The sequence below is a fragment of the Syngnathus typhle genome, linkage group LG17 (genome assembly GCF_033458585.1).
Source record: "Syngnathus typhle isolate RoL2023-S1 ecotype Sweden linkage group LG17, RoL_Styp_1.0, whole genome shotgun sequence".
In the NCBI taxonomy this organism is placed as follows: Eukaryota; Metazoa; Chordata; class Actinopteri; order Syngnathiformes; family Syngnathidae; genus Syngnathus; species Syngnathus typhle.
The window spans coordinates 8,955,900-8,969,664 of NC_083754.1; the positions used below are offsets into that span (position 1 = coordinate 8,955,900).

The 13,765-nt window shown below is 50.9% G+C and overlaps 1 protein-coding gene across 1 annotated transcript; it reads left to right on the plus strand.

Moving 5' to 3' along the window:
- Positions 1 to 1,666: 1,666 nt before the first annotated feature.
- Positions 1,667 to 13,352, plus strand: LOC133170976 (retinoic acid-induced protein 1). The gene is made up of 4 exons (XM_061304214.1): positions 1,667 to 7,784; positions 7,897 to 7,990; positions 8,479 to 8,528; positions 11,939 to 13,352. The coding sequence occupies exons 1-4, from the start codon at positions 1,704 to 1,706 to the stop codon at positions 11,945 to 11,947; spliced, it is 6,234 nt and encodes a 2,077-aa protein (XP_061160198.1). The 5' UTR covers positions 1,667 to 1,703; the 3' UTR covers positions 11,948 to 13,352.
- Positions 13,353 to 13,765: the final 413 nt, after the last annotated feature.

Sequence of the window (13,765 nt, forward strand, 5' to 3'; positions counted from 1 at the left end):
GATGCCTCCCTCTTGGAGTCAGTCTTTTCTAGCTCGTTTTACTCCTTGGTGTCAGCAGGATCACTCTCGCGAATTAGGCGCTTCAAAGTTTTGGAATAACACTATCGCTAGCAGTTTTGGCTTTCTTTGGAGTCATACTGAAGCCAATTTAGAGCAACACACACAAAACAAAGACACCTGCAATGTGTGAAGCACGTAACCAATGTTGCTCGCCTTCCGCGGCCATGAATTTCACTTACTGTTGCCTTGGTCTGGAGTATAGCCCCCTTGATGGAGGGGGGATCATCGTAGTTTGCTGTGGAGAACACCACCTAGCAAGAAAAGTGGGTGCACTGATGAGGGGAGGTGTGTGTGTGTGGGTGTGCATGTGTGCGTGCGTGTGTTATTTCTGTGTGCGTAATTTGAGAGGTCTTAGTGTTGACTGGTGAGAGGTTTGGTTTGCCGTGTAGTTGATCCGCTTAGATGATGAGTGTTTCAGCCTGATATGTTAATGGGTGGAGTCTGTTTGCCTTCTTTTTGATGGTACGTTGTTGGACTTGGACTGTGCTGATGAGCAAGTGTGTTTATGTTAGCTTCCAGGCCTGCTCCGCCTGCTCGCGATATGAAACGCGTCTGCATGCACAATCAACAACGACGAGGTGAACGCAGTGCGGCACTCCATCCCTCCACCCTGGCGGCCGGGTACCCCTCCTGTCGGGGCAACGCGAATGGGTTTGTGCACCTCCCCCAAACGCGCAGCCCTACCGGGTCCGTCGTTATATTTCACGCGCAAGACCGCTTTAAGGTCACCTTTTGTGTTGGGGTGTGCTTGTGGCAAAAGAAGATAAATCCCGTCTCAAAGCGCCTGTGAAGCTGATGCGATGAAAGCGACCAAGGCGCCGAGAGAGGAGTGGAACTGTGCGGCGGCTCGCCACATTCTGAAGCATCCAGCTGAACAATCAGATTTTCTCCTCTCTTGCTTCTTGCAGTCGTCTCCACTCTCTGGCTTATTGATGTACGCTTATAGACCGGAATCTGGTGTCTAGAAAGGTCATCGCCGCGACGTTTTAGCCCAGGAAAATGCTCACGGTGTACGCAAATGTTGCCCAAGAGGATCGACGGCCTCGCCGAGTTGTGAGGCGTGCGCAGCCCACGGCAGTCAATTACGCACACGTCGGCCTCTTTCAGCAGGAGGGAAAGCTCATTACAGGGCCCACCTCGTTGTACCAGTGTGTGCAACGTACCATGTTGCATTGCATTACACTGCGTCAACCTGTCCAGTTTGTGTGTGTGTGCGTGTGCGTGTATGTGTGTGTGTTCGTGTGCGTGTGCGTGTGCGCAAATTGCCCGTTTCAGACATGAATAATGGCAACGCGCATCTGGTGGCGCTTCCTGGGGCCGCTTGCAACCCGGGGTATTGTGCGGGAGGCGGCAGGCTCGTACAGCACAGAAAAACACACGCTGACAGACTGAGCTGAGAGCTTGAAACTGCAATTGAATTCCTTATACCAGCATCAGTGCAATGGAATCGGGATCGAACTGTGCCAATTAAGTGATTGAACCATCTATCGACCTATTGATTTTTTTTTTGATACCATGAAAGTATACAAAATGTCTCATGAGTGTTTTATGTCCCCTGCCCCATTTCTCCATGTTTTCAGAACCCCCACCCCCTCTTTACCAACAACTCCCCCACCCTGTTCTGCTTTCAGACTGTGGTAGCGATGCAGTCCTTCCGTGAGCGCGCCGGTGGTTACCACAGCAACCAACCCTGCTACCAGCAGGAGCCCCACGAATTATCACGCCTGGAGACGTACCGACAACACCCACATCATGCCCACCCTCAGCTACCCCACCCGGGGCCTGGTCCTCATCCAGGCCCGGGCCCGGGGCTGTCAAGGTCAGCCTATGACGCCCGCTCACTGGTGAACGCTACAAGCATGTCTGCAGCTGCAGGAGCAGGAACCGCAGGAGCACCTAAGGACTGTTATAGCCAGCCAGCCTACCCTGGTTTCCCGGTCAACGGCGGCGGGAACGGAAACGGAGGCTCGGCACCCTCGCAGGCAAAGAAGAAAGTCCCCAAATTCCCTCCACCAAGTTCCGGCCAACCTCTACAAGGTCACGGTGGTTACAGTAACCACATGGGCCCCGGGACTTACTCAGCCCAGTACATGAGCGGGGGCCACCTCCAGCACAAATGGGAAGACACGGCTCAGTTGACGTCGTATGAGCACGAGATGGTCGGGCGACTCGAGGCTGGAGGTCCACCCGCCCCTAACTCCTCACAGTACATGGACCAGAACATGCTGGGCCACTCCCAGACCCAGTGCCCCCAGCCATCTTATCCCAGCCCTCATCAGCAGTCACACCAAAGTAACCCTTCACCGTTGATGTACCCACAAAGTCACCTGCACTATCCCCAACCTTCCCCCTCTCCTTCACCATACATAGAAAAGTGCAGCCCCATGCCGCCATGTTATAAAAGTTACAGCGTGCCGCCGAGCTCACAATACGGCAGACAAATGAGCGGCCTCGGTAACCTGAAGCAAGGAGCCTACCGCGCATCTCAGAACAGCTACAGCTACCAACACTCCAGAGGTTATGAGCCACAGCCCCCTCTGCAAGCCATGAGCAACCCACAGGAAGCCCAGCCCAACCCCAAATACCAGCACTTCAGCCAACCACAAGCAAACTACTGTCTCTCAGAACTGTCTGTCAGGTCACCCGAGCAGTATTATCAAACTTGCAGTCCCTCTTCGAGTCACTCACCCGCACGCTCGCTGGGACGCTCACCTTCATACAGCTCCACCCCGTCGCCGCTGATGACTAATCCCGAATCATTCCAGTACGGCCAACCGCCCATCACCCCGGGAGCGGCTTTGTCCTCGTCGTCTTCCTCAACGGGCCACCAAGAGCACGGCGCGTCCAACGCCATGCTGTTGCCCCCACGCTCACACCCGTCCCCCAGCGTGCCCCACGCGGCAGCCCACAGCTTCACCAACGCGCTTCCAGGACCGAGCGTGAAAGAGCGCTTCTCCGAGAAACTGCTGTCCAACCCCAGCTTGTGGAGCCTGAATGCCCTCACCTCTCAGGTTGAGAACATATCCAACAACGTCCAACAGTTGCTGCTTTCCGAGACTCTGGTGGCCAACAAGAAAGCCTCTAAACGGAACAGTGGTGAAAGCAGCAGCAGTTCTGGCAGCGCGGCGTCCTTGAAAAAGGGCGAGGGCTACAAAAGTCCATATTCAGAAAGTGCCGGTAATTTAAGCGGCGGCCTAGCGCAGGACCTTTACTCGAACGTGCAGCACTCGCGGATGCCAATAGAACTGCACGAGGGGGGCTACTCCAGCAGTAGTGATGAGCAACTGGAGAGGAGCTTCTACTACAGAAACCAGGGCAGGAGTCCAGCTCAGCCTGCCAACAACTCCCACATTAACGTGGACACAATGTCGTCCTGTTCCATGACATCTCCGGATGACGTGTCCACCAGGTCTGGAGACTCAGGATTGCACAACTTCACTCCTGACCCAATTCGATGTCAGTCAATGCAGGAAGACGGCGCTCCCGTGAAGAGCCTCGCTGAGGGGAGCATTACAGTTCCCAGTCCCGTTAAACCCGACACCGACTCATCTTCCGACATACAGCGGATCAGCCAGCCCGTTAAAGAAAACTTTGAGGAATCGGCGTGGACAGAGAAATCAGCTGAGCAAGAAGTGGAGACTCGGCCCAAAACACCTGACTATGAAATAGATGCCTGTGTTGCCAAACTGACAGAGAAACGAGAGAAATGGTCAGATGAGGGCAAATGTTCATTTCTGTACAACCAAGTCAACAAAAACAAAGACTTTTGCTATGCCGAGACGCCATATGAAGCGGTTCGGAGGAAATATGAGCCGGATTCACTCGAACAGTCCCCAGCCGCCTGCTCTGACTCGAGCCACCATTTCGGCCAAGAGATAAAAGAAGCATACAAATCCGAGTCATCAATTGCTTCCGAGAGCTCCTTGAAAACGTTGCCTTTCCATCCTGCAAGTGACCTTGAACAGGATCAATATTCCACAGAGAAGGAGGACAGTTCAGACAACACCCCTCAAAGCGAGGCCTTGGAGGAGGACAACTCCAGGAAGACAGAGAGCAAACAGTCGCTTGAGGAAGACCAACAGGAGGAGGAAAACCGTGGACCCAAAGCAGACTTTGATAAACCAACGCAATGTGCTCTATCCCCACCCACGTCTGATGAGGTGAGAAACGAACCAGTGGAGGAGGAGAACGGCGGCCAGTCAGTGAATTCTGACATCATGAAGAACAGACACGGCGCTGAGAAGCCTTCTGCCGACCTTTGCCCCAGGACAGAGAAAAGAGCTGAGTTCCACGGCGACCATGAGCTCGCGGGAGTGCCCGCGCATCCAAATGTGGCCGCAGCCCCGGATGCTTCTTCCAGAGAATCGGCCATCGGCGACACGGCACCGCAGCCACAGTCTGCTATGCCCGTCTTCTCGGCCCTCAACGACAAGACAACGACAACTCCAGCCCTGTCCAGGGATCACATGGATCACAGCGACGCTAAAGTGCTGGAGCCCGACTCTCCTCAGTTGCCTGGCAAGTCGATTCTTCCGTCGGCCCCCTCCTGGGCGGACACACCGCCCTCCCCAAAGAAAGGCGATGAGGACATGGAGCCGGGCCTCAGCTGCTCCAGCGCCGTGACCCCTTTGGCCAAGCCAGAGCCCGTGGCCCCGTCTGCTCAGCCCAGAGCGTTTGGGCGCAAACATACAAGGGGGAGAAGGAAAACCATGCTTTCAGGTGTGGCCATCAGGCGACAGCTAAGCTTGGAACGGGACCAAGAGAAGGAGCGAGAAGGGGAGCCCCTGGCCTCTGAAAACGCCTGCAGGCCTTCAGCCAAAATGATGCTGTTCCCAGACCAAACTGAGCTTGCGCACCAGGAATCAATCGTGAGCCAGACAAGCACAATGTTAGCCGAAGGACTGAGTTCAAGAATGTGCACCCGCTCTTTCAATGCAGCAGACTTCCCACCCAAAGGCGAGGATCATTTGAAGAGGAAACCAGGCCCAAAACCTGGACCCAAACCAGCACTGAAAAATGGATCCAAGCCAGGGCCAAAACCGGCAGCCAAACCAGGCCCTAAACTCGCCCTAAAGCCTGGCCCAAAAGCAGGACTCAAATCAGGACTAAAGGATGTGCCAAGTACACCAGATCCGGCGGAAAAAATAGAGTCTCCGGGGAAACGAAAAGCAGGCTTAAAACCTGGTCCCAAACCTATTTCAAAGCCAGGATTCGAATCCGAAGAGGCTTTGCCAACCGTCAAAGCCCCTGTCGGTCGCCCCAAAGGCTCAGTTTCCAGAGCCAAGCAGACGCGACAGGAAGAAATAATTTTGACAGAGCCACAAGGCAGGGGCAGGAAAAATATTAAGGCCACACTATCACAAATAAACCAGGACATAAAAGTCATCAAACGTGACCAAAAGTCACCGGATGACATAAAAGCACAGGAAAATGACACTAGAAATATGACTTTAAGGTCAAGAAAGCCCCCACAGGCCAAAGAAAAGGAGAAAAACCTACACAAGGACGTTGTAACAACCCAAAGTGGCACAATTGAATGTTCTGAGAAAGAGGAAGTGGAGCCAACTCCACATATGGTGAAAAAGACGACAACAAAAGCTCCTGCATTGCTTCCAGCTGAAAATAGTGAAGAGTTGCTTCCACTCACATATCAGTCAGCCATGGATCCCTCTTTGGTGCCACTCAAGAAAAAGAGGGGTCCCAAGCCTAAAGCCAAAGCACTCCAACCGCATGAGCAGGTTGTCTCCGCACCTCAAGAGGGTCCCAGAAGAAAGAGAGGGCCAACCACCACAGAGCCCGCGCTCCCGTACCCAACCAAACATATTCCCGAAAGCGATCAAGGGGACGTACCAGCGCTGCCTGCGCAGTGCCCCGCTCGAACAAAAGTTCTTCCTCCACGTAAGGGCAGAGGGCTGAAATACGAGGCCATGGTGCAGAAGATCACCTCGCCGAGCTCCAAGAAGTATCTCCAAACTCCTCAGACGGACGTCAATCTCAACGACGACGCAATGACCAAGGACTTTGCGACCCATGCTGTCGTCCAGACGGCTATTCCTGTCAACGGCACTGAAATGATGGAAAGTGAAGTAAAAAGCAGACAGGCGGTTGCCAAACACCTCGACGGCATTGCCAGGAAGGAGGTCAAACAAGAAAGTGACATGCAGGAGATAAGTGGAGAAACACAAGAGTGGAGACAAGAAGAGGATGCCAATGACCAAGGGCCAATGTGCAACGTCCAAAGGGCAATGGGGGCTCAGGTAGACCTCGGTCCTCGAGGAGATTGGACCCAACAGGCAAAAGCACTTGATTTACCCACACCCAACTCCTCCAAGCGGAAGCGATGGGCCATGGTGGAGAGCACAGATGCCTCCGTCGTAGCTTTGGAAGCAAGTGAGCCCATCGTGACCGCCCCAAGAGCTGCCAAGCAGAGGGCCATTAAAAATAACCACGAGATGCACCTGAAGCAGAAGAGGAAACGAAAAGCTCAGCCTGAAGAAACCCAAACAGCAAAGGAGATCAAAGTGGAACCCACGGAGCAACAAGACGCGATGGCAGAGGAGACCACCATGCCTTCAGAGGAGCCCCGACTGCCAATCGCTCCCGATGATATCAAAGAATACACCGAGGTGGGCGGCACAGAAGTCTTCCAGAAATCCAAAAGGGGAAGAAAACCATTCGCCCACGCGGCTAAGCGCAAACGGGGGATGGAGGAGACGTCCGACAAGCCGCTCAAACTGTACAAAAAGCCCGGGCCAAAACCTGGAATGAAGGACGCCTTGGAGGTCATTGAGGCCGTCGTGAGGGCTGCCGGCTGCGAAGCGGAAAAGCTCCAGACGCAAACAGACATGCGTGACGAGGAACACAAAGACGGTGTTGTGGGTCCTGTGCTGACCATCTCAGACAAGCAGGCCAAGAGCATTTCTGTCAGGAGAGTCCGAACCAGGCCCATCCAGCATCATCAGCAGCAGCAGCAGCCGCAGCAGCAGCAGCACCCGCCGCAGTCTTTCTGTCCCTACGTGCGCATGAACAACTCCAGAGACTTTCCATCTTGGTGCGCCATCGTCAACAAGCCAGAGGACGTGCATGTTTTCCAGAGACGGAGAAAGAAGGGAATTCTCCGGATGAAGAATCCTTTCACGGTGGCAAAAGTAGTGCCGCATACCGCCGCCATGCTCCAAGGGCCAACACTCAATCCGGATCTAACCGGTAAACGTCTCACCTGCTGCCTGTGCGCAAAACCTTCAAACTATCGAGATCTGGGCGATCTGTGCGGACCGTACTATGCCGAAGAAGGACTCCCTCGGAAACTCTTGACCGCCGAGCCCGCCGTCTCCCTTGGGCAAGGGTCAAGGAATGCCGACCTGGATGAAGGTAGTGAAGAACCGCGGGCATCGTCAAAGGCCGTCGAGGAAGTCAAGGAAGGAGACAACGCGCGGGAGAGCCGAAGCGCCAGACGTCGCCGCCGGCCGTACGGACGAGCAGACGGAAAAGACAGAACAGGCCTTCCTCCAAGAATAAGCCTTCGCGAAAGGTTAAAGAGGATGAGGCGGCTCCAGGACGGACCTTGCGCAAACCAAGAGGGTTTGCTCCGAAGGCTGCAAGATGAAGCTGAGGCCAGTGAGCACTGGGCTCATGAAAACTGCGCCATCTGGACCAAAGGCGTGATTGTGCTGGCCGGGCGACTGTACGGACTGAAGGAAGCCGCCGCAAATTCGGCCCAAACGGTACGAACACAAACATTGCCGCGTTGCCGAGCAACCGCTTTGTCCTGATGTTCCTACTTTTGCTTTTCCCTCTCTGTCCCCAAACGCGCTCGCTCACTGTGACGAACCCCAGAGCTGCCACAAGTGCCAGACTGCGGGGGCGTCCCTCACTTGCTGCTGGAGAAGCTGCTCTCGGAAGTACCACTACGCCTGCGCCAAAGAGACAGGTAAGCCAAGACCAGAGTCCGGCCGGGGGTGGGGCGAGCAGGTACGAGAGCTTTGTGAAGCAGCAGATGAAGAAGTAGGACACCGGGAGAAGTGCTCGAGCCGGAGGTAGCACGAGGAAGGGCGGATTCAAATGCTTTAGTCTGCAACAAGATGGCCGAACGGGCAAGTTTTATCCCAAAATGTTTGTGCACGATAGGGTCAGAACCCATCTTTTTTGTTTCATATGGTGGCTGTTATGTGTCACGCTGAAGATTTAAAAGTCTGCCGAGGCACCTGGGGGCGGGCGGGGGTAGGCGGGGGGATGAGAGCACAGCAGGCCCATTTCCCTCCTGCTGCGTGCTTCGGCCATACGTAACAGACTGCTTCCTCTTGCATCCTCTGCTGCTTCCTTCTTCTTCTTCTCTTCAGGTTAATGCTAATTGTGCTGGAATCCAACTTGTTTCTATTGACTGTTTGGTTTGTCTTTGCTTTCTCCCAAACTGTGCAGGCTGCACATTCCACGAAGATGACTTCTCCATCAAATGTCCCAAACATGAGGTAAGAACATCCCAAAAAACATGAGTCCACATTGTCCATGACAGGGAGCCCTCGTGGCAGGATGGATGGATGGATGGACGGACGGACGGATGGATGAATGGATGGATGGACGAATGGACGAATGGACGGATGGATGGATGGATGGATGGATGGATGGATGGATGGATGGATGGATGGATGGATGGATAGAGGGAGGGACGGACGGACGGACGGTACGGACTAGGGGTGTAACGATACATTGATACACATCGATTAATCGATATAATGCTCTACGATTTATTGGCATCGATGCTAAACGTAAACATCGATTTATATCGCCGTGTTTGACCTCGGACATTAGACGCGACTTTATTTTGAAATCCAGTTCATTGTTGCTTGCTTCCTCTTTCCGGGAGCAGTGAGCGGCGTGTTGTGTTGTGAGCAGAGCAGGCACGTGAAAGGGGAGTCGACAACTAGTACGCGGCTCCTGGGCTGGTGCTATGGCTAGTGTCCAAAAAGACGAGGAAATTGGCTCCCCTTTAGGCTTCAAGTCATTCTTTGGAAGCACTTTGGATTCCAAAGAAAAGATGGCTCAACGGACAAGACACGTGCAGTTTGTAAATCCTGCCATGTGGTGATCAAATATTCAGGGAGCACAAATCTCGCCGCACATTTAAAGAAAAAACACGACATCAAAGTTCAGTGTTAAAATAAGCACTTTGTATACTGCAATACTCTTGTAATTTCCTAAATAAAGAGTTTGCAGTACCTTGTTGATTTTGCGTATGAATTGTTATGAATCAGGATATTGTTCTATATTTTTTATTAAAAAAAAATAAAAAATCGATCGTAGAGCACTATATCGCGATATATCGTGAATGAATCGCAGCAAGCTTTAAGATATCGGCAAATATCGTATCGTAGTTCTTTGTATCGATATTATTTCGTATCGTGACAAAACCCGCGATTTACACCCCTAGTACGGACGGCTTTGCTGTCAGCCAGACGTCATCTGGTGGTTATAGGTCCTCACTGCAGCCTCAAAGAGGAAGGTCAAAGGCAGCGGGAGAAGGCGGGGGAATTGGGTGTGAGGATGACATTCAGCAGGGAGCATCGGTGCGTTGAGGCACCAGTGCCCCCCTCCTTCTCCCTCCTTCGCTTCCTCCCTCCTTCCTCTTTCTGTTCTCCTCCGCGCAGACTGACAGTGATGAAACGCTGGCTGCTGATCAAAACACCCCACCCACCATCACTGCCTGCCTGCGACGCGCCTCGCATGCTACACACACACGCGCGCACACACACGCACACACACGCTTCCTCTTCTCTCGTCTTGTTCCTCCTTCCTTCCCTCACTCGGCTTATTTGGCGCCTCCTCGCACCCCCCCCCCTCCCGCTGCTTTTGCTGTTGCGTTCACTTCTTATCCCCAACGAGCTGCCGCCTCTTTTTTCATTCTTTCCCATTTTTAGTCATGCCGCCTTCATCCGTCCCTCCCCTGATCTCCTCACCCCTAATCCCCCCCCACACACACACACACACACACGCACACACACACACACACACTCCCTTCACCGCCGCTTCCGTCTGAGCCGCACAAGGCAGCGGAGTGCGAGAAGAGAAAAGGGAGGGCAAGAAAGAGAGTGAGTGGTTTGTTGTTAGCAGGAGGAGGAAAAGCTGTCATCAGCAGAGGTGTGTGTGAGCGCGTGTGTGCGTGTAGGTCGGTGCTGTGCCAATTTAAGCTGCAAAGCCTAATCAAAGCGCCTAGTGCACAAACGCAAACACCACACCCAAGGGTCCCCTTGCGAGCACACACAAAAGGTGAAGTCGCATTAAAAACGCCGCGCAGGTGACGCATGACTCACGAGGCTCATTAACACATCGCTGGTTGCGCGTCTAGCGAGGCAGGAAAGAAGCGAAGCGGCTTGTTTGCGTGGGCGCCACAGACAAACGGGGACAGTAAAATCAGACGAGGCGTTGCAATCAAAGAGGCGAGAGGAGAAGGCGACGCCGGCAGGCGTGCAGAGGAGAAGGGCCGAAGCCCAAGCGCTTCTCCTCCGCCGAATCGGCGCAATTAGTGGGCGTTCCTGCTGCGCGCCGCTCCAATATACAAGATGAATGGCAACCGCGCGTGATTAGAGGCCGCTTCATTAGGCACACGTGCACCGCTTCAGAGGCTTGAAGCCCAAGTGGACTTAACGACTCTGCAGCGCATCTTCGTTTCACGAGGAACCGTCTCAAAGGCTGCACGCGAGTGGAAAAAAACATGTTACATCATGTCCGGAAACTGCGGATAACTCCAATCGTGAAACCCTTACTCTGATTTTATAAATGTTCAAACCTTTACCCTAATTTAAAACCTTACTTTGAAACCCTCAAACGAAATTAAAACTTAATTTGAAACCTTAAGGCAGGGGTGCTCAAACTTTTTCAGCTCGCGAGCTACTTTTGAAATGACCAAGTCACAAAGATCTACCCACTAAAAAAAAAATTGATAGATAGATAGAGAGAGAGAGAGAGAGAGAGAGAGAGAGAGAGAGAGAGAGAGAGAGAGAGAGAGAGAGAGAGAGAGAGAGAGAGAGAGAGAGAGAGAGAGAGAGAGAGAGAGAGAGAGAGAGAGAGAGAGAGAGAGAGAGAGAGAGAGAGAGAGAGAGAGAGAGAGAGAGAGAGAGAGAGAGAGAGAGAGAGAGAGAGAGAGAGAGAGAGAGAGAGAGAGAGAGAGAGAGAGAGAGAGAGAGAGAGAGAGAGAGAGAGAGAGAGAGAGAGAGAGAGAGAGAGATAGATAGATAGATAGATAGATAGATAGATAGATAGATAGATAGATAGATAGATAGATAGATAGATAGATAGATAGATAGATAGATAGATAGATAGATAGATAGATAGATAGATAGATAGATAGATAGATAGATAGATAGATAGATAGATAGATAGATAGATAGATAGATTAGATAGATAGATAGATAGATAGATAGATAGATAGATAGATAGATAGATAGATAGATAGATAGATAGATAGATAGATAGATAGATAGATAGATAGATAGATAGATAGATAGATAGATAGATATGTCAGCGTGAAAAAAAAGTCCTACTCCCATTCATGAAAGAAGTGATACTTCTTACTATGGCCAGCTGCCCCGCTCATTTTTATACCCTTTCTTAAGTTTAAGAGAAAAAACAGGGTTCTGACAATTGGAGGGAACTCGCGAGCTAGCGTGTGTTGTTAGCGCCATTGTTTGAACACGCGTCAAGTGCGAGGAAAAAAACAACATTTTAATATCACGCGATCGATCAATAATCGACCGGCCACCCCTGCCTTAAGGCAACCCTAATTTAAAATCCGACTCGCTTCAACCGCAAAACGCTCAATTGCGCGCGAGTGTGTGCGCGCGTGTGTTGTATTCACGCCCGTCTCCCCTCCGTGCCTTTTCAGGATTTGTAAGATATCCGATTGGACCACCTCGCAGGAACAAGGCAAAGATAAACGCTGTCCTAACAGCCAGCTAAGCCTATAAAAACGGACAAGATGACGGAGGGGCCCCGCGCCCCGAGGCGGCGCTCCCACACCGGCATCGAGAGAGAACTGAGAGGGGAAGAGAAAGATGCTCCTCCAGAGAGCAACTCCTCAAGGACTCGGGCACCCAACGTTTTCTGGACAAGGGGGGCGGGGGGAAGGTATGCTTGAAATGCCGAGCAAAGTCTGTCAGTGAGTGAGTGAGTGAGTGAGTGAGTGAGTGAGTGAGTGAGTGAGTGAGTGAGTGAGTGAGTGAGTGAGTGAGTGAGTGAGTGAGTGAGTGAGTGAGTGAGTGAGTGAGTGAGTGAGTGAGTGAGTGAGTGAGTGAGTGAGTGAGTGAGTGCTGCTTGGATGCACTCCTTCCATCCTTCAGATGGGTGCCATCATCATAGATGATAGGTTGCCATCACTCTCCACTTTGTCTGCAGGCCAAAAGGTGTGTGTGATCTTCCTAAGCGTCACTGTGCATATCTCCAAGCAGCACACGTAGGCAGGCAGACAATATCATACGTATTTCAATCATATTTCTTTACACTCTGCGGAGAACGATAACAGCCAGTAAGAGTGCCGCACTGATGAGCTGAGAGTTGAGACGGCTGGCACAGACAATTTTCATTTTCATTCAATGGAGGAAGTTCTGAGGCTTTCACAGTGCAAAGTGAGTATCTCAAGGCACTACTGTACAACACTCTTATCTTATATATTCATGTGCATTAACCACATCATCACACCGCCCTTGGGAAACGGTAAAAAAAAAGATGACAAAAAATGGGTACAACTCATCCATTGTTGCCATCATCTTTGCATTGTAAGGCTCCAAGGATCCAACAAGGGGTCTGTTTGTCTCACAACATCTCTTCTGCACATTTTAAAATCGTATTCCTGTGGCCACGATATGTGAATCCAATTTTTGGGAGAGCCACGGCGCACGTGTGGTCTCGATGTAGCCTCTGACGCCACGCCGCGTGACGACACGCCGCACGAGGTGTCCGCTCACGTGACTTTAGGTGACATGTCTCGGTGATGTCTCAGTGCGTAAAAAAAAAAAAAAAAAAAAAAAAAAAACGGCGTGCCAAACATTGAACACCTTTCTGACGGTTTCTTTCATGGTGTACAGAAGTATTTGATGCTGTTTAAATGTAAAATGTGCTGTACTAATAATAACTGTGTATAGTATTTCCTAGAGATGTTTATTTTCTATAAAATGGAATACGTTATTGCTTATAAAATAAATCATAAAATCCACCGATGCAGATGTCATCTCTTTGTAATGTTAAGTTTTGAGTGTTTTATTTTTTGCTTGATTTTTATCCCATGATTTATTTTTCATAAAAGGCTGTATAGTAAGGCTTTCATTTATGTATTTATTTATTTATTTATAAAAAGCTATATTTTTTTTCCTGAAAAAAAACTTACTGTACATGTTTTTGTTTTTACTAAAAAAAAAAAAAAAAAAAAAAGCCTTACTTATACATTTAAAAAAAAAAAAAGGCTTACTATCTGAAACGATTAATCGAGCGAGCAAGTCGGGACCATACTTACTCCAAATTGGAAAACTTTTAGAGCATTTGACTTCACTGCAATAAACACGAGAAGAAAAAGTTGAGGTTGCCTAAAAAGTTTTTAATGTTTAAATGTGGACATGGATCTTGGTGATGAAAATATACAAGGACCCCAAAACGTTATCTTTTGAATTGTGTGTGCCACACATAAACATTAGGCTGCAACTACGAAAACAGTGAAACA

Excerpts from the sequence above, each read along its gene's own strand:
- LOC133170976 (XM_061304214.1), top strand. The coding sequence starts at position 1,704 with ATGCAGTCCTTCCGTGAGCGCGCCGGTGGTTACCACAGCAACCAACCC. Across the intron at positions 7,785-7,896 it reads CCGCAAATTCGGCCCAAACG|AGCTGCCACAAGTGCCAGAC; the intron begins GTACGAACACAA and ends GACGAACCCCAG. Across the intron at positions 7,991-8,478 it reads CGCCTGCGCCAAAGAGACAG|GCTGCACATTCCACGAAGAT; the intron begins GTAAGCCAAGAC and ends CAAACTGTGCAG.